Raw genomic sequence first — 20829 nt, forward strand, 5'->3', positions numbered from 1 at the left:
GGAAGGGAGGGGGCTCTGTCTGGCCCTGTTCTTCACACCTGGAAAGCCCTCTCTGACACATACTGGCCAAGGCTCCGAGAACCCAGGGCAGACATAACGTTAGACGAACAGCAGTCAGAGAGGGGGGCCTTGGAGCCCTACTGGGCCACTGCCAGGCCTGGGAAGGGGGAGGGGCCTTCAGGCCCTTGGTGTCGCTGGTGGCCTCTGAACCCCACCCTTGTCCATCGCCAGCACAGCGATTTCCTGCCAGGGCCACAGACAGACTACCACACACCACTGAGCAGGAAAGACACAACCTCTCCTCGGTTCCCTTTCCAGCCAGGTCAGAGAGAAAACAAAGGGGATCCCGGCAGCCTCACTTACCGCATGGGCTGGTCCGAAGGTGCTCGCCTTGGCACAGGTGGGACCCAAGCCGGGCCCCCGCAGGCTGCCCCAGCTGGCAGACCAGTGCCATGTGCAGGCGCAAACTCCACGGCAGCTCAGCGGGAGAAGACCTCCTGCGGGCGCTCAGCCTGGCACAGACACTCTCCGAGCCCTCCCGGCACTCTCTGAGCTGCCTGTCGGGGCACATCTGAGGCTCCGGAGCTGCCCAGGAAGCACAGTGTGTTACGTCACCTGGCAGCCAGGTGCCCAATCGGCTCATCTCACCCTGCCACCCCAAACACAAGCCACGCACCCAGAACACGATACCTCCCGCTGGGTGCGGGCCGGCTTGCTCGGCTCTGCCTGGGAGTCCGGTGGACAGACGTCTGCTGCTGCCCCGGGCTCGCTGGGCAGTGGGGGCATCTTGGAGGCTGGGTGCCAGCGCTGTCCTGGGACTGCACTGTCAGAGCCCTCGGGCCCACACACATTCCTGGGGCGGCAGGCACTCGGAGGACACAGGCACTTTCATGTCGCTCCTCTCTGCAGGGCCACCGTCCCCCACTGCACAGCTGGCCACAGCACCTCAGCCTGGAGGGGGCCTGTGCCTGTGCTCCCTCGCCCCCCGCTGACGCCTCGTCCTGGCCGAAGGGCCAGCCATGCCCCTGGCCTCCGCCTGTGCGTTCAGAGTGAGGAAACCGGTTTAACTGGATGGCACCAGCCAGTCGTGACTGTGACTGGAAGCACGAGGCACACGCTTGGACGGGGGAGGCACAGCTGTGATCCCCAGCACCAGGGGCCTGCCCACCCGCCCCTTCCCCGGGACTTGGCCGTGCACCCCCTTCCTGGCCTTCCCTGGACTGCGCCTCTCATGGTCCACCCACCTCTCCAGCCAGACGCTTTCCAGGGCAGCAGAGAACCTGGGTTCCCGCAGGCCTGGGACCAGCTCCACCACTTAGTGCCCAGCGATTTCAGTCACAGTCCTGAACCCTGCGATTTAGCCCATTCCCTGGAGAGGCCACAGTACTACGGCATGACACGGTCACTCAACAAACATCCCCTGAGCACAGGCCACAGGCAGGGCTGTCTTAGCACAGGATGTCAGGGACACAGGAGGCCACACCGCCCCTGCCCTGGAGGACTGCACACTCTGCACGTCCAGCAGAGAAAGTACAACACAGGGCTGCTCCGAGGATGGAGAGGCAGGAAGGGGCTGAGGAAGGGCAAGGGGACCCTGCCTCACGTTGGGTCCCAAGTGGCACCTGGAGATGGGAAGCAGGGTCTCCAGGCACCCGGGGTGAGGCCATGCAGGCGTGCCCAGCAGCAGGCCGGAGGCTGGAGCCAGTGCTCGGGTATTGGAGGATTAGCAGGGGTGGCAGCACTGCTGCAGTGAGCGGCCACGAGGCAACACTCAGAAGGGCAAGGGGACACAGGTCCACAGAGGCCACAGGCAGGGCCCTGCAGGCAGAAGGAGAGGAAAACCCTGGCTTTGCCTTCCAAACCCAGCTCACAGGGCTGGGTGAGCACAGACTGCCTGAGTGAGGAGGCCCTGCCACATCCGGCCTGGGGCCAACGTGGCCTGGACCAGGTGGCTGCTGTGGAGCTGTGAGCAGCACCCGAATTCCAGGTGTGCTCTGAGGACCACGGGGCTGATGGGCTGCCCCAAACTGGGGTGCAGAGGAGGAACGGATGCTGCAGATGCCTCCAAGAACAACAGCAAGCGCTGTTTACAGAGGGGAGACCTAAGAGGGGAAGGCAGCTGCAGAAAACCAGGGGTCCACGGCACAGGCTGCACAGCCCAAGATGCCCGCCAGCGCCCATGTGGACGCACGGGTGTCCCCGGCCTGTGGGGAGAAGACGAGGGCACAGGCTCGCGGGGGTCGCAGCTGGAAGGCAGGGCCCCGAGTCCTCCGCCACTACCAGGCTTTGGAGAGGCTTTGGGAGCCTCCAAGGGCACGGGGTCAGCGCCAGGAGGGCAGTGGCTCCAGGGCTTTGGGCCACAGGCAGGACGGATGCCCGCATGAGCTGGGTCTCTGTGGTGGGGCCAGGTCACCCACAGCGGCCCCGGAGAGAAGCAGAGCAGAGAAAGCAAGTGAGGAGAGGCACAGGCCTGCAGGGATGGGGCTGAGGAGGCGCCGTGTGAGGAGGGAGAGGCCACAGCGAGCTTCCTGCTGAGGTCGGGCTCCCAGGCACGCTGAGGAGGGTCCTGGATCCCTGTCCGAGGTCACCGCAGGGCGCGGGCGTGGCACAGCAGTGGAGAGCAGCGTGTGGCCCATGTCGGGTCAGAGACGTGTGCAAGGCCCGGCCCAGGTGGAGGCCCAGGCTGGGACCCCGGTCCCCAGCCCCGTGTGGCCAGGAAACCTCAACACTTGGCCCTGACCCAGACCAATGAGAAGCTGCTGGCATTATGTCAAGCAGGAGGCCACCAACAACAGCTGAAGACAAAATGAAAAGCGGCGCAAGGACTGGGGCTGTGCTCGCCGCTGTGACACACAAGTCCCGCACGGCTCCGCTCCCAGCCCGCGCCGCGGAACTCCAGGGACTGCTTCGCGCCCTGGGAGGGACAGCAGAGACGCCACACCCAGGCCCTGCAGGGGTGACTGCCAGGGACCCCGTGAGCCGACATCTGGCCAGCCCTGTCACACCCCTTGATGTGCCCTGCGCCACTTCCCTGGCTCTGTCCACGCAGGCCCCAGCGCAGGGTCGAGGAGCACACTGCCCACTCCTGGGAATCAGCGCTGCCATGGCCGCACAACAGTCACTGGCGAGGCAGCCACTGGGCGAGAAGCTGCCAGCCCAGGCTCCCCCGCGCTCAGGTCCCCGGGTCCCCCAGGCCGCGCTCCTGGAGTGCTCCCCTCCGGCCCCGTACCAGTGATGGTGCAGGCATCCCGGTACCCTCTGCAGCCGGCCGCATCTTCCACAGCCTCGCTCACGTAGAGTTCCTCAGGGATGCCCGGGCTGCAGGCTAGGACTGCATGGTCACACGCCTCCGAAGCGGGCACGGAGCTGGCCGAAGTGTCGTCGTGCGGAGCTGTGGAGTCCAGCTTGGCAGGCTTCAGTGGGAGGTGTCCACTGCCATCGGGGGCCCCGCTGCTGGAGTCCGGGGCGGGCGGGCGGAGGGTTCCTGGAGGCTGTGATGCACCGGCGGGGTGGCTCACAGGGAACCTGGGGACAAGGCAGAGGGAAAGGTGAGTGTGCAGTCTGTGAGCACGGTACGCAGAAGTCCTTAGAAAGCACACGAGCACTCCCAAGGCAGACCCTGAGAACGACCTCCTCACCTCACCGAGACGTCTCTAACCTCGAGCCTCGGTTTCAGGAAGGGAACTGCAAAGACGCCGCCTTCACTAGCCGGCTCCGTGCAGCCAAAGCACAGAGTGCAGGCTTTGCTCACCTATTAAATTCTGCCTAGAAGCAGCTGTATGAAAACAAACAACCTGACAGCCCTAGGACCCCTGAGCTGAGAACAGGGCAACGGGGCACCAGCCACCACGCAGGGCGGGCAGAGCTGCGTCCAGGACATTAAGTAAGATGTTGCTACAGGACACATACGCGGGCAACACCGCTGCTGACACGGTGACTTACAGAAGACATTCTGTCCTAAGCTCTTCCAGCCACCAGACGTTGCGCCCACCTTCGAGGCAGAAGGACGACGGGGACTCAGGGAACCTGCTGGACACAGGCTCCACAGGGAGCTCAGCCCGCTGTGAGCCAGGACCACAGGGGAGGCCTCGGACCAGCCTAGCCGCCTGGTGAAGCAGCCGCGCCTCCATTCAACCCTACCTGGGTCCTCGGGCCAGGGATGTAGCTCAGCCGCACAGGGCCAGCCTGGCAGTCAAGAGGCCCAAGGCCCCAGAGCCAGCGCTGTTCCCAGACACTCTCTCCCTGGCTCGGGACTGCAGGATGGGTGGACACACATGCCGACCTCTGAGACGACACTAGGACCCAGAGGCATCGCACAGATACAGGTGCTAGGGGCAGTCAGGAGTTTGAGGGGTCCTGAAACAAAACAGTCTGAGCCCCGCTGCTCTAGTAAATGAGTGGAAAGAAATAGCGGGGGAGTCCCAGAGGCGCACTCAGCGGTAGGGCCCGGCTCCAAAGCACCAGGCCCCGTGCTGGGGACCAGAGGGACGCTAACCAACAAGTGACCATCTGAACACTTCCATTCTGACAAAACTACAGTGCGGATCCGCCTCACTTCCCTCTTACCAACTCTCACTGATAGTGTTGGTGATAACCACCCAATCCCAGGCAGTCTGAGTAAGACAACGGGTCGCAAAGACAGTGCTTGCTGTCTCCCCGCACGACCTGCTGGCCTCTGCCACCGGCCTTGTAGCAGCAGTTGTGGCCTGAAACCTCTCCGAACTGTGAGCCAGATAAACACCCCCCTCATGCCAGTACTGTATCTTTGTTTCAGTTTCCGGGTATCACACACTTACCCCCAAGTACACTACAATCAAATGAATATTGCAAGGTAACATAATTAACAGAAGCACTTTCTGGAACACAAAATTTTGGAGACATCGACAAACGCTCACTCATACCTCCAAAGTGAACACAGCAGCAGTTTCAAAATCCCAAGAATATTTTATAGTGCAGCAACTGGCAGAGCCATTCAAAAGCCTGAGGGCCTCTCGAAGTGCAAAGCCCGAACTCACTGGTTAAAATCAATGGGGAATAACTTGAATTCCTATTCGTCAAAGACAGTCATGAATACAGCACATCCAGGCTGCAGACTGGAGACAAGATCATGCACGGCAGGCGCTTCCCTTCACACCTGCACAGCTGATTTGCAGTCCTCAGAATCAAACCCCTTTTGGTCCTACCCTGGCCCTGGTGCCAGCCCTTCAAACCTGCATCTGTGTCATCCCACTCTCGTGGCACCGATTTCTCAGGACCCACGTTAGGAAAAGCCTCTCCACTCTGCACAGAGCCCTGGCCCATCCTCCCGCATGGCGTCCAGGGCTCTTGGGAGCAGGCCTGCTCCAGGGCACGTGGGCAGGCCCTACCAGGGTGAGACGTGGGGCACGGGAAGCGGCTGAGGGGCGGCTCTGTGACCCACGTGGGGACAAGAGCTTAACCCTGCCAGCCTCAGGGACTAACAGAAATCGAGGGACCCCCCGGGGCACCTGCAGGGCCCGTCGGTGGCCACAGCCCTGCTCTCCAGGAAGCAATCCACCCTCACCGGGGCTCCCCCTCCTCAGTGCACACCAAATGTCACTCCGCGGGCGACCACCCCACTGGGGACTGGACGCCTCATCCACAGACCGCTCAAAAGCTGGGTGCCAGGTGCGCCCCACTTCTACCATGCATGCCCCCGGGGAGACCCAGGAATTGCAGGAAGTGGTGGTGCCCGTCCCCAAGGAGCAGGACTCTAGAGTGGGCTGAGAGAGAACCCAGTGACTCAATACCCACATTCCCCAAACTGCGCTTCTGCTCAGACCACACTTCTGCTGGGATGAGAGAGGCTCCACAAGCTCCAGGACCGGAAACAGGCAGAGTCAGGCAGCCAGACATGGGGAAGGAGAGGCCGGGGCTGCAGAGCACTCCACCTGCCCTCGGGCCCACGCATCTCCTGCAGGGAATGGAAGGGCGGCGCTCGGGCTTCCTGGCTCTGAGGTAGCGGCAGGCAAGTCCCTGCAGGGCTCAAGCCTCCTGTGCCCTGCAGAGTAACAGTGCTCAGGCCCCAGAGGCTGCAGACAGACTGCTGACACAGACACAAATGAGTCCCTGGCACAGCCCTGAGCACAGCAACTCCACCCTGCAGCGACACTCCCCGCTCCCCAGAGAAGTGGCCCTTGAAAGTCCCTAAATCGAAGCTTTGAACTCCAGGGCACACCTGTAAAATCTCAATGCTTCCAAGTCTTACAGCAGCCCTGGTGTGCGCTGGCAGCTGAGCCGGGGCTGTGGAAGCTTTAGCTACACCACCCAGCCCTCCCCTTGAGCCATGCATTGCACAGCTCAGGGAAACGATACTCGGGAAGGCTCAGAAGCTTTCCAAAGGCCACAGAGCCGCCAGAAGGTGGATCCCAAGCCAAGTGCAGGGTGCACACCTGTGATCCCAGTGCTCCGGGAGGCTGAGGCAGGAGGATGGCAAGTTCTAACCCACCCCGGGCAACTCAGCGACTTAGTGAGATGACGTCTTGAAATGAAATGTAAAAAGGGCTGGGGATGTAGCTCAGTACAGAGGCCCTGGAGGGAGAGCACCCAGGTGTGAACTGAGACAGGGATGGGAGTCCAGTGCAAGTGGCTCTTGGCCACGTGTTGCTTGCCGGGCATCCTGCACCCCTCACCTGAGGCACAAGCATTTCAGAGGGCCATGTGCAGCTCGGGACACAGGCAGACAGCACCCTGGCTGCTCTCGGGCTGCAGCAAGCCCAGCTCAACAAGCCAAGTGCTCCTTCCAGGCGGCTTTGCAGAACAGCGAGACCACCCTGCCCGGCCGGGAGCCAGGACCAGCTCCACAGCAGGAAGGGTCCCCAACCACACCACGCATGCTGGTGGTGTCTGGCGCCAGAGCAGGCCGCTGTGAGCCAGGAGTCTCTGTCCCCCCCGGGAAGGCACTGCCCCCAGGACCACTCGGGCTGGATGGAGAAAGCCAGAGCACAGAGCTCCAGGCCTGCACATAACCCTGCCATGCCAGCCAGGTGCCAGGGCTTCCCAGGTGTCTTTTGTCCAGGCAGAGGCATCCGACGTGCCTGGGGACCAAGATTTCATTCCACAGTTCTGAACAAACAGGTCCACGATGGCAGAGGTTTCCACTGGGGCCGCGCTGGGCACCGCATGATGGCAGTCTCCCAGCACTCGAGGCGGCATGCAGGCCATGGGTTAGACACCACATGGGGCTGTCTGGCTCGAGGCACGCAGCAGGGCTTTTCCCTAAGGGCACTGGGAGAGAACTAGCATCTGCAGCTGTATCACATTCAGCTCCTGTGCCTGCAGCCTCATCCCAATTCTTACTGATGTTGGGGGGCCTCTCTCCCTCCCCAGGGGCTCCTGAGGGCCTTGCACTCAGCGGGGATCTCTCTCCTCAGGTCTTGCAGGATCTTGGGTCCAGCCACACTCGCTGAACCCCTCCACAACGGGAACTTAAAAAGCCGCCCTCTGCCCATCCCCGTGCCCCTCCCCTGGCCTCCTCTGTGTTTCTGCAGGCTCAGATCATATTTGGCCTTCACGGGTCACTAGCATCCCTGCCCTTTCTTTAGGCCCCCACAGCAGGGCCTGTAGGGTGGACACTGAGGCCAGGGAGCAATCCTGAGGGGCACATTAGGAACCTGCCCCTTGCACCCCTCTGCCACCCATACTGCCTTGCACCTAGCTGGGAAGGCAGCCAAGTGGCCACCACCCCCACCCCAGGAGGACGACTCAGCTCTGCGGCTGAGCCAGACCGGCCTGTTCTAGTTCAGCTCAGCCCCACCTGTGACCGCAGCTCAGCCCAGGCCCGAGAGGCCTCTGTGTGTGGATGAAAGCAGGTAGCCTCCCTGAGACTGAGCCCAGTAGCTAAGCCTGCGGTAGAAGCATGTTCCTCTACCTGTTTCTGTCAAAGGAACATCGTGGGAAGGCTGGCTAACCTGTGGACGGTGGACGGACCTACAGGAAGCCATCGTCCGGAATCAGGGTGGGCACCCAGGACCCTGGCTCCTACTGAGGCCAGTGTGCTCCTGAAGCTGTCACCCTAAGGTACGCTTGGTCCCTCATCCTCTGGCCAGGGCAGCCCTTTTGCTTGTCATATTCTAGTGCTTCCCTAAGCAGGCTGCCACCTCCTTGGCAGGCAATGAGGCCAGGGTGTGCTATTTTCCAGCGCCCTCAGCTCAGGCGCTCCTGGAATGGTAACATGAGCCACAGGTCAGCACAGCGCTTGTAACTCACATAGGTGACCTTGTTCAGAGCTCCTGACCCATATGTAACATCAGTATCCACTTCTCATGGGAGAGGGAGCCCAGCTCAGAGCGACCAGTCACTCACCAAAGATGTGCGCTTGCCGTGCACAGCTGCCAGGATGCCGCTGCTCCATTACAGCTATAATTCTGTGCCGAACGGAGCTCATGGTCCAGGGCACAATCAGACCCTCCACGAGGCCCCTGAGCCCGGACCTTCACCCCATCCATAGTCTCTTCAAACAACCTCCCACCTAACAGGAGCCAAAGAACTCAGCCAAGACCCCAGGAGTTTCAAAAGCCCCCAGAGAAAATCCGCATCCCTCACCCAGCCTGAAGATGGGGTCTGACTGGGGCCCTGCTGGGCGGTGGACACCACCCTCCTGCCTCGTCCCCCCACCTCGTGTGACCTTCCCATGAGTCCAGCAGCTCATGTACACAGCTGCACGAGTGGCTAAGCCGTGGAAACTGGTATGCAACAGCTGGTAGCTGGGCGAGGTGCAGAGACGGGGTGCAGGTCTGCAGCAACAGTGCCAGGCTGGGGGCAGCCAGGCTCCTACTGCCCAGGATGTGCGTGGGCTTTCACATGCGAGGCCGTTCATGGTCCCCCCCGCCCTGCCTCACCCCCCTCATCCCCAAAGCAATGCTGAGCCAGAGCTTGGAAGGACCAGCACCTGGTGTGAGGCAGCACCAGGGAGAGGCTGGGGACAGGGCAGGGACTTGCTCCAAGTGTTAGCTCCCTGGGAGGCACATCTCCTTCTGCTAGTACTTCAGCTACTGCAGCACACTACAAAGGGAAGGAGGATCCAGGAGGGGCACTGTGACACCCATGGGACAAGGGATTCGCGGGAGACGATCAGCAACCAGTCAGAAAGGCCAAGCAGCTCAGGGTAACCAGAGGCACCGGAAGGGAGGGACCCAGTGGTCTCACAGACGACTCCAGGCTCCAGAAGGAGAGCAGGGGACAGCAGGGACTAGCAGCAACCCCATCACAGTGCTGCTACGCACCTCCAGGATGCCACGTGCCCACACACAGACACACACGCAGAGCAAGTGCCTTGCAGGCCACACCTTCCTCTGGCTCTGGAGAAGTCGACTCCCCATACGACGGAAATCAACGCTACTCAAAGGCGATTTCTGACAACCGCAGAGAAATGATCCTGCCCTAGAAGCCAGCTGCTCTCTTTTCCAAGCCTTGCTGGGGACAGAAGCAAACCCACCAATGCACACCTGCCCCCAGGAAACGCGGTGATGTTGGGACAAATCCATCCCACCCCATCCATCTAGGTCTCATGAAAGAAAACTGAGCTCATGTGACCACATCCCCACCCCAAGAATAACCCTGCTGCAGGAGAGCAGGGAGCTGCCAGCCAGCTGCCTCCCACAAGCCCAGCCCATGTGCAGAACAAAGGAGAGAAGAGGACGACGCATGACGGGTCTCTGCCTTGTGTGACCCTCCGGGCTCTAGCTGGCAGCAACAGATTTTTCAGCGCCATAAATAGCTCGGGCCCTGCCAAGGTGCCAGGCCGAGAGGCCAAGACAGCCTGCCTCCCCTCCATGCACCGGAACCTCATCTACCATCCAGCACGCTGAGTCCAGTGACATGAAGAGGACAGGGCCCGGCCCAGACGTGGGTCACCCGTGGGCCCTAAGGCTGGCAGGGCACTCCTGGGCAGTGTAGGCATGGAGCCATAGCACATTCCCCTGCACGGGGCTTCCTCACACGCCAGGCCGTGGGCTCACTCTGCAGGGAACAAGTCCCTGGACACCCAGTCCTGCCCATCAGGGGCGTGCGTCCAGATGGGGGGTGGAGGGCAGAGGGGCAGAGGGGCAGCACAGTGTGACATGCCATGCCCCACTCCCACCCCCAGTCAGCAGCCCAGGCTGGCGGCTGGCTCTCTCACATCCCGGGGCACCAGGAGGAATGCAGGAGCCCAGCCAAAGCCAGGAAGGGGACATGGCAGGACAGCAACCTCATCCCAAATCCCTGTAAACTGCATGGCTGGGAATCAGAGGCTACAGGCTAGACAGCTATGGCTCCGAAGAGGAAAGCCCTGTGAGAAAAGGGCTGAAGGTGCTACCCCGGAAACCCCTGGGGCCCACCCTGCATCTCGCTCTGCATGGGCACAGGCCCTGGGGACAGGAAAAAGGGAGCTGAGAGCCAGGGGCAGTGAAGCCCGGGGCCTGCCTGCCTGCCCAAGACCAGGCCCAAGTCAGTGCTGACCCTCGGCCAGTCACACCCTAGCGTAGAGCTGAGTAATAACTGCGGGAGAAAGACCCCAGGAACACAGAGTGCGGTGGGACAGGAGAACTGTTCTCTGTCTTTGACCCTTCCTGAGGTCCTGCTTATATCGCACTCAAGAGCTTTTGAAAAAAATCAAGAGCTTGGGCTGGGGATTTAGCTCAGCGGTTCCTATGCCTGCCTCCCAAGCAGAATGTCCTGAGTTTGATCCCTGGTACAAAAAAAAAAAAAAATCAAGAGCTAGGTGTGGGGGTGCACACCTGTAATCCCAGCACTCTGGGAGGCTGAGTCAGGAAGATGGAAAGTTTGAGTCCACCTTGGGCAAGATAGCAATGTAACAAGATCCTGACTCAAATTACAGAATAAAAAAGAGCTGGAAATGTAGCTCAGTGGGAGGGCCCTGGATTCAATCCTCAGTTCCACAGGAAAAAATGTTTTAAATCATAGTGAGTCTGGGCTGGGGATTTAGCTCAGCAGCACCACACCTGCCTCACAAGCAAAAGGTCCTGAATTCGACCCCCAGTACCAGGAAAAAAAAAATCATAGTGAGTCCACCAATAAGGAAAAGCACAGTGACTGCTCAGCCAGGCCTGGAAGCATCACCCCAGGAGCACTGGGCTCGGACTCACAGCAGCAGTGGGGCCTGCATCTTCACCCTCTGCAAGCCTCGATGGGCAAACCGAGGTTGGAAACAATCTGTCTCCAGCCCTGAGAAAGAAGCTAGAGGTGCAGCACAGGGCGACACACCGGTCGCTGCGTCCGTGAACACCGCCCACCGCTCACTGTCCTCTCTTACCTACACAGAATTGAAAAGCTTCAGAACAAAGACCAAGAACGCAAAAAGAGCAAAACTACACAAAAAAAATGTTAAGAGTGTGAGACATCTCTTTGAAAATAAATGCATCCAAAGAATGAAGATCTTTTCAAATCCCAGAAAAAATACAAATGCACATAATAAAAGTTCCCAGGTATGAAGTTTATTAAGAGAATTTCAGCAGCAAAAGTTCTTGGAAAAAACAGCATGAATATTCACACAAACGGAGATGAGAAGAAGGGTACACTCCTGTGTCACCCGCACCTGTCCTAACCTCACCTGCACGGCCACCCAGGACCCGCCAGTGAACCTGGGTCAGAAACTATCCACTGCTGCACCCATTTCCCAAGCAAACCATCACCACCCGCAGAAATGTAACTCCCTCTACTTAGCATCTGCATGGCCCTCACATTGGAAATGGAAATGGAAATAGAAATGTCCAATGTGGAGTCCAACGATTCACCTTTGCCCCCTCTCCAGCAATGCAGGAAAGCGGCACCCAGGACCGGAGGAGTGGGAATCGCAGGTCACACGGTGGGGAGCACGCCACCGCCACTTACACACGTGCCGGACACGTGCTGCGAGCGACCCACGAGACCACACGAACGAGAGGAAGGCGCACTCAGCACGTGGCACGTGCTCTGTGCCGCCCAGGCCACCCCCCAGCAGAGGCGGCCCCGTGGGAGACATGGGGCCCCATCTGGACGGGCGTTCTCCTACCGCAGGCTCCGCACTCACTCATGCCAGAGGACGGGCAGAGCTGCCTGGTACAGACCCCTGCCTGTGCCCTTCACCCGGACACAGCACAACTCAGGGAGGGAGGACAGACTTCGTGACTCAGCCTGGAGGCCCACAAAGCCACACCTGAAAAAGCCACACCAACTCTTCAGTCCTCACAGTCATGTGGCGGGCCAATTCCGGCTGGAACACCTGTAAAGTACAGTGGGTTTGCACTGAGTCACCTGCCACATGAGGACAGGAGGCAAAGGTCGGAGAAGCGTCCTGAGTGACACCCTTCACTGTCAGCTCGTAAACTTTCAACACTGGAAAAGGGAGGGGGAATCTCATGCAAGCACCAAGGGGAACAGAAAGTATTTGTTTTGGAGCCTGTGGACGGAATAAAGCCTCTTTTCCATTTCCATATCAGTTTCTCGGTGCTGAACTACAGTGAAATCACAGCCCTGTGTTTTGAAAACAGATTCCGCAGCTATGGGAACGAAGCTGCCAGCGCATTCTGACTACACTGCAGATGAATGAGAAGAACTTCTCAGCACGGACACAGCCCCGCCCGCCCAGGATTCTTCTTTTCCACAAAATATGCTTTACCGTAATCAATACAGAAATCCCCCAAAACTAGTTTTCTGGACAAATAGCCCTGGAATAAAAGTTCCTTCAACTAGCAATTCCTACGTCAGACACCTGTGTGGAAAAGAACTCTATTCCTGGTTTTATTGACCTTGAATGACCCCCAGAGGCAAGTGGCCTCCCTCATCCCCCGGAGAGTCCATTCTGGACCAAAACCAGGCTGGTGCAAAGGAGATTCTCTGCACAGCGCCACATGGGGACCCGGAAAGAAGGCGACAACAGCGGACACCGCGGACACCCCCACACTGGCACGGGAGGTGGCACAGAAATTAGGAGCGGGTGGCTTGAGGGCAGAAACCAAGAGCCTGTGTACCAGGACACCCCGGAAAACTGGGGCCGGGGCTGGAGCAGCACGTTCTCACCTCACCCAGAAGGCTCCCAGTCAGCCTTTTCCGGCTGCAATGCGCCACGTACCAAGGAAGGGGTCAGAGGAAGCACAGCAGCTCAGAACCAGGTGGAGTGGGTGGGGGACCGTGGCCCCAGCAGTGGGGTCCCTGCTGGCTCCTGCCCGCCAACCCTTCTCGGGGACCCACCCTACACTCTGCTTCACCAAGCTGGCTGTCACTCGTCTCCTCCACGAGCCTGCACTCAAGGCAGCAGCACCTCTCCATGGCCTCAGAGGGCTGGACATTCCCCAAGCTTACTACAGCCCCAGGAAGAGAGCCTGCTGCGGGCCACAACCTGCTGGGCTTGGGAGGGTCACGCTTCTATGAATGGTGGTGTTTGCTTACAAGGTGCTCTTCAGGGTTTTTTTGTTTTGGGCGGGGGGGGGGTGGTACTGGGGATTGATGCTCTTCAATTTTTAACTGCCAAGTCTTAAAATTCAAAAGTTTTCATATAGCAATTCTAGATCCCTCAGCCTCTCACAATGTTTCCAGATGGGGCCACACAGAGCACCCCCCCCCGCGCGCGCCTGGGTGCTCCTGACAGCAGCACCTGCCCCTGCCCTCGTGCCTGTACCCGATGGCTCTGTCTCTCCTGCTTTTCTCCTGGCATCTGTCCACACACCACACAGGAAAAAGGACTCTCTACAAGGGCTCTGCTTCCTTCAGGCAGGAATTCTGATCTTGGCTGGTCCTCGTTCTCACATCAATGCCATCTTTGCAAAATTCCAGTTAAAATGAGTGTCTTGAAAGGGACCGATTTTAAGCAAATTTCTGGATACCTTATTATTTGTACTTACAGTTGCAGACATGCAACCCAACATATAAAGTATTTCTGAAACCCTTAGAATTCACACAAGGAGGATTTTCTCCTTCAAATTCTGCAACCAGTATTTCACGGGGGAATTCTGTTAGTCACTCAAAGACCAGATAATCCCAATGACACTTAAACTGCTCCAGAGCATAGGACACAAAATCACATTGTGGGACCAATTATACCAGGAAGGTAACCATGGTTCAAGATTGTAAACTCCACTAATAGCATCTACTATATTACTAGATCTAAGGAGAAAAACCACAATGATACCCATAAACAGGGAAACACTTTCAATAAAATTCAACATGCTCTTCCCCAAAATAGTATTCTGCAAAACAGGAATTGATGGGTGTGTCCCTAATGTGAACACACAGCCCGTAGACCTGGAGCTAGGCCTGCCTCCCTGGGAACCAGCAGCGTCTGCAGTAAGGTGCAGACCAAGACAAAGATGCCCATGAACTCCATCACTCCCAGTGTGTTAGGATCGTTAGGAAAAAACCAGCACCATCATAACGGGAAAAGAAGTAGTGAAATCATCCCTTCACAGATGACCTAATCCTACTCCTGGAACAACAACACTAACTCAAACAATAAAGAGACTTAGTAAAATATCAGAGTATGTTACAAAAATTTCTATTATTATATTACTTCAAAATCAACACCCTTCATATCCATTGGCAATACCCAGTTAGAAGACATAATTGAAAATAAAATTCCATACATCACAACAAAATTAAAATACTATTCAGGAACAAACTGAAAAAGAAATATGGAAAACGTTTTTTTAAAATCACACAAAATTATTCGTTATGACATGCACTACAAAATACGAGAAGCAACCTATACATTTCTATGTAAGAGTTTAACCAAACAATAGAATACTTTGCAGCAGTAAAGAACAAAATAAGAGAAATATCTCCACAAACTGACTATGGAAAAGCCTGTGGAATATACTGCTAAGTGAAAAATGAAAGTATAAAAACATCACGGCTTTCTGTACAAGAAAAAGGAATGAAAAACTCACATGTGAGCACCTGGTTTTTTATAAAAAGAAACACAGGGTGAAGGAACAACGAACTTGCTTCCTTGGGGAGTGGGCAGACATCACAGGGATGGGGGTCAACAAGCTACCTCCAGGCACCTTTTCCTACATTCTGGACTTCTGACCGTGCGTCTGCTTTACATACTCAAAAATTAAGTCAGTGAAGATGAGGGACCTCAAAACTGCACCAAAACAGAAAGAGATGAGCCGAACTGTAGTGCCAACTAGCAGCGAACACACAGAAGAAAAGACCACGTCAGCATCGCTCTCCTCTTCACCCGTCCTCTGTCCACTCAAAGTGTGTCACCTGAGGGGATACATGCAAAAGGGAATCGTGAATTTTATTTTACACATCTGATGGTCGTGGTAAGGGAATGAGGAATTTTAAAGTCAATGTGAACGTGTTTCTGTGCGGTGTGGGGTAGCTAGAAGCGCAGGAGAGCATTGATAGCAGGAGGGAAAACCCCTTGAAGTGGTCAGTGTGGGTGGAGTCTGTGACTCCAGGGCTGAATCTGGATGGCAGGTAGGGGCAGGTCCAGGCCAGCTCACCTCACCACTCCGTGGCCCCAACCACACTGCAACCAAGGTGGCCCTGCCCCAGAGCCCCTGCCCACAAGAGCGTGGCCCTTACTAGGCAAGCCATCCACAGGCAGGGGAATAAAACCGGGCACAGTGACACAAGAAGGCCCCTCGGCCCGGGGTGAGGAATGCTCAGCGAACACGCCACAGGTGAGTCTGCAGAGAGACAAGTGCTTACAGCCTGTCCTATGACGTCCACAACTCCACGCCTGCTGGTCACAATCCAGCAATATCAAACTGAACAGCTGTACCTAATACAGTCTTTTTGTTAAAAAGTATACTACTTAACCCATCACAAATACACCCTTAATATTCAAAGGTAAAATCATCCGTAAGTCATTTTCTGAGACGTTTTGGTTCCCAAGAAGTCTGGTGCAAACATTTTAACTTTGGTATCTTAGCAAACATTCTGTCAGCGGCTTTAAACATTTATTAACGTGCTTATTTTTCTATGACAAGTTTGTAATGAAGCAACACTCATTCTGTTTGTCTAGACTCCTTCTCAGACTCCAACGGATGATACTTGAGAGTTGTCCGGAGTAACTCGGGACACCAGGCTGAAAATGTGTTTCACTGCTCCAGTCTCCCAGCTCTGTCCAGACGAGCAGTCTGTGAGGGGTGCATGTGTTTGTGACCACCCGACCCAGAAGGCACAGGAGGCCTCTCTTGTGCCTTGGGTATTTCAGTTATCAACTGTTCTGTAACAAACCGCCCCCAACCTAGCTGCTTAAAAACAATGGCCATTTCTCAAAATTCTCCAGCTGGCCGAGGCTCAAGTGGGCGGTCTTTCTGTTCAGCCACAGACCACATGTAAACAAATGGACGTGGCAATGTTCCAATAAAACTTTATTTGCAACAACAGGGGGCGGGGAAAATTTGATCTGAGAGAATAAGCGCTGCATCCGGGATTGGAAAGCCATGCCTGTGGTGCTGACACTGCTACTCACTGGCAGGGTGACCTTCTGGAGTGACTCTTCTACACCTGAAACCCTGGAATAGAGTGGGCCCTCTCCCAAGGTGACGGCTGTAGGGTCCAAGTGCACTGCACAGTCTGCTCTGTAAGACAAATGTGCCTTGTTCCAGCTGCAGGGCCTGCGGGACTGCTGGGGGGGGGGGGGGTGCTGGGAAGTCCAGCCAGGCGGGGACAGGGGGCGGTCGGGCACTATGTTCCCATGAAATGAAACCTTTCCCGATGATAATATTCTGCAGCAGACTGAACAGTCTTTGTTCCAGATCTGGCACTGTTCTGCTCTCTCTCAACAACAAAATACCTTTTTCTAACCCAGACAGACAACACTGACACAACCCGTACTTCACAAATAAGCAGTGTGCATGGTCAGTAAAAAGAAAAGAAAATCCCCCGAGTTCTTCAGAGGCACAACTGCGTAATCACATTGTATCTAAGCTGGTTTACAGCTTCTAACGTTAAACAAAACAGTCTCTGACCTGTAAAACGCTAAAAGCATCACCAAAATTGTTTTAAACATGTGGATGCAAGCTTTATTTTTCTGAAATTAGCCCTGGTAGAAACAAATATTACTGAAACACAATTTTTAAATCTATCCTTAGCCAAATGGAATTGAAGTGCTTTGTTAGCATCTCCTCACAATACCAAGAGTCGACCGGGAGAATGGGGTTTCCCAAGAACAACTGGCAGCCTTCTACCTCTGCCTGTGGAAATTTCCATCTCTTCCCCAGGAGAGGGGCAGACCAGGAGCGAACGACTGGCCCTCCGCCAGCAGAGCAGCTGCCCCAGGCTCCACCAGAAGAGAGCTGCTTTCTGGAAGGGCGGCGTCAGCAACTCCCAGGAGGTGCCCGGCCCCAGTGTGGGTGCCATGGCTGTCCCCTTCGGATTAGTGTCCCCTTCTCAAGCAACCAGGCCACGTCCAAGGCAGAGCAGGGCTGGATAAAGCTGAAGACCAAGCAGATGGACAGATGGGCACAGGGACTTTTCGCTCCTGACTCACAGACTAATAAACTGGTATTTATTGTTGGTCACTCATTCATAAAGTAGAAGGGAAGGAAGGCAGACGACTTAGCATAACACAGGCAAAAGTGGACATTCCCCAACTCCCTTGTACGTGTGCTGGAGCAGAATGGAATTTTCACATGATAGCTGGGAAGCTATATTAGGCACTGCAGGCCAACCTTCTAAATAAAGGTCAAGTGGCAGTGAGTTCGCATGGTCCCAGAGCTCTCCAGACAGCTGACTGCTCTCAGTGTCTCCTGCTCTGGAACGCTGGCTATGGTCCCTCTGCCAGCTTCTGCCTGCGACGGCGTCCACTCTACCCAGGGTGCAAAAGGACGAGTGTGAAGGGACTGGCAGCAGCGGGACCTCTGTGTGTGCAGGCCTGACACGGGCTGTGGCTGGGCAGTCCCACTGGCCCTGAAAGCCCAGGCTCGCGCTGGACATGAACACTGGGGCTGGGATCAAGGGGACATGGGAACTCTCTGTACTCTCCGAAACCCACTTTTCTGAAAACCTAAAATTAGCCCAGAGCAGACTGCAGAAAATGAGCCAGCCTGAGGTCAGCTTCGAGGCCTGAAGCACACCATTCTCGTCTTCACAGGGTCCTCCGTGAATCCACCGAAGTCCCGGGCTCGGGTCATTAGCCCCCGGGAAGCTGGTGAGAGCCCCGAGGGACTGCAAAACACCCGACAAGCACAGCGACATCAGCGTGACAGCGCTCCCAGGAAGGCTTGCTCCCACTGACAGACTGCAAGTAGAAAGCCAGGAGCCAGCCGGGCACGGCGGCACACCCCAGTCACCCCAGCACTCTGGGAGCCCAGAGGGGCTCACAAGTTCAAGCACGGCTGTGCAACTTAGGGAAACCTCAAAATGAAAAGCTGTAAAAAGGGTGTGGGGGCGTAGCTCAGCGCAAAGGCCCTGGGTTCAATCCCCAGTGCACGAAAGCAAGCAAATCAATAAACCCAGTGAGGTGCTCAGGAAGCCAGGCCTGGAAGAGAGGCCCCGACTTGCCACTTCGCTCCCCGCCCGGCTCCCCCACCCCTGCCCTCTCAGATGCGAAGGGACCACACCGGGTCTGCCCTGCATCTTTCTACATACACCTCAAACCATTTTCACTCCGGTTTTGTGGAAGGCTACTCTTTATCTACCAAAATATAAATAAAGAATCAAATAGGGCCGGGATTTAGCTCAGTGGTGCCGCCGCCTGCCTCTCGAGCGCAAGGTCCCAAGTTTGATCCCTGGCAGCCAAAACAAAAAAGAGTAAAACAAAAGACAGATAGGTCTGTACTACAGAGCCACTGCCTGAAGATTGTTTTAAAGGTCCCACGCGCTGCTGCCCCCTCGGCCCGCCATGCTACTACCCGGGCTGCTGCTGCTCGGCCTCCTTGGCCTGGCCACCGCTGAGCCCTCTGTCTGCTTCAAGGTGCAGTTTCTGGACAGAGACGCCTGGACCAACTGCTGGATCGAATCCAAACACAAGTCCGATTTCGGCAAATTCGTTCTGAGTTCCAGCAAGTTCTACAGGGACCAGGAGAAGGAAAAAGGCCCACAGACAAGCCAGGATGCCCACTTTTATGCCTTGTCGGCCAGATTCGAACCTTTTAGCAACAAGGCCAGATGCTGGTGGTGCAGTTCATGGGGGGGCGGGGGACGTGAAGCTGTTTCCTGATAACTTGGACCAGATGGACATGCACAGTGACTCGGAACACATCATGTTCAGTCCAGACATCTGTGGTCCTGGCACCAAGAAGGTTCATGTCATCTTCAACTATAAGGGCAAGAATGTGCTGATCAACAAGGTCATCTGGTGCAAGGGTAATGAATTCACACACCTGTACACGCTGATTGCGCGACCTGATAACATCTATGAAGTGAAGATGGACAACAGTCAAGTGGAGTCAGGCTCCTTGGAGGATGACTGGGACTTCCTGCCACCCAAGAAGATAAAGGACCCCAATGCTGCCAAGCCAGATGACTGGGATGAATGTGCTAAGACTGATGACCCCACAGACTCCAAGCCTGAGGACCAGGATAAGCCCGAGCACATCCCTGAGCCTGACGCTAAGAAGCCTGAGGACTGGGATGAAGAGACAGATGGGGAATCGGAACCCCCAGTGATTCAGAACCCCGAACACAAGGGCGAGTGGAAGCCACAACAGATGGACAACCCAGATTACAAGGGCACCTGGATCCACCCAGACGTCAACGGCCCAGAGGACTCCCCAGATGCCAACATCTATGCCTATGATAACTTTGCCTTGCTGGGCCTAGATCTCTAGCAGGGCAAGTCTGGCACCATCTTTGAGAACGTCCTCATCACCATCGATGAGGCAGGCATATGCAGAAGAGTTCGGCAACGAGACACGGGGCATCATGAAGGCCACAGAGAAGAAGATGAGGACAAACAGGATGAGGCGCAGAGGCTTAAGGAAGAGGGAGAGACAGGAAGCACCAGGAGGAGGAGGAAGCGGAAGACAAGGATGATGGGGAGGACCAAGATGAGGAGGAAGAGGAAGAGGAGGACGAGGAGGAGGAGGAAGAGGAAGATGCTGCTGGCCAGGCCAAGGGTGAGCTGTAGAGGCCACACTGCCCCTCCAGGGCTGGACTAGGCCTGAGTGCCCCCGCTGCAGAGCCGGCCGCGCCAAAGGGTGTCTCTATGAGACCCAAGAACTTTCATTTTCTTCCAGGCGGGTTCAGATTTGGGGTGGACTCTGGCTTTGTGTCCCCCGCCTCTGTTTTTAAAGAAGTGTTCTGTCTGATTCTCCTTCAGCCCTCCGAGCCCTCCTGGCTCTTGTCTTTCTTTTCTGTTCTTTTTTTCCCATTAAGTTTACTGGTACATTTTAGGTATGAAAGCTCTTGTCTTTCTTGACCAACCTCTTCCCCCTTCTTTCTGGGATCCCTTAGCTGCCCTGAGGGTCAGGGTGTGGAGGAGAAGCCCTGGGCTTGAGATTCCATCTGCTCTCCTTCCTAGAGCCAGGAGGGGCGGGCAGCAGAAAAGGGTGGCCTCTCCAGCCCCCCAGCACTGAGGAACCATGGGGCACCCCTACCTGCTTTTCTCCCCTGTCTCTAGATGGCCATTTCTAGGTGGGCAGTGGATTCCAGCTCAGCTCACACTGAGAATGTTAAGAACTACAAAAAAAATTTCTATTAAATTAAGTTTTGTGTCAAAAAAAAAAAAAGACAGACAGTAGGAAGTAGGGAGATGGATCTTTTGCAGATGCTGTGGGGGCCAGGAGATGGGGGAGGGTGGGAGGCAGGGAGGGAGGTGGTGCGGAAAGATCCGCTGTCGAGTGCAGGAACCAGCTCCCCACTCATGTGATTGCTGTGTCCTGAGGACCTGGACTAACGAAATAAACTTGAAAACTGTGAGCAAACACCTCCCTC

General features: G+C 56.3%; 1 protein-coding gene and 1 pseudogene across 4 annotated transcripts in view; one reads left to right on the forward strand and one right to left on the reverse strand.

The window, feature by feature from the left end:
• Positions 1 to 20829, reverse strand: part of Trak1 (trafficking kinesin protein 1) — a 139762-nt gene that overhangs the window by 89104 nt on the left and 29829 nt on the right. For 3 of the 4 annotated variants that reach the window (XM_021257940.2, XM_021257945.2, XM_021257938.2), the window contains one exon: positions 3230 to 3525. Coding sequence is in view for 1 of the 4 variants with exons in the window: in XM_087210685.1 (XP_087066811.1) it covers positions 364 to 643 (280 nt within the window). In the remaining 3 variants the exon portion in view is untranslated. Of the gene's footprint in view, positions 1 to 363; positions 673 to 3229; positions 3526 to 20829 lie in introns of those variants that run through there. The other variant, XM_087210685.1, reaches the window with a different exon arrangement.
• LOC101719865 (calreticulin pseudogene) lies at positions 17253 to 20624 on the forward strand (annotated as a pseudogene).

This window comes from Heterocephalus glaber, unplaced genomic scaffold (genome assembly GCF_053883595.1).
Source record: "Heterocephalus glaber isolate CG9 unplaced genomic scaffold, H.glaber_assembly_v1.0 deba00001175, whole genome shotgun sequence".
Lineage (NCBI taxonomy): Eukaryota > Metazoa > Chordata > Mammalia > Rodentia > Bathyergidae > Heterocephalus > Heterocephalus glaber.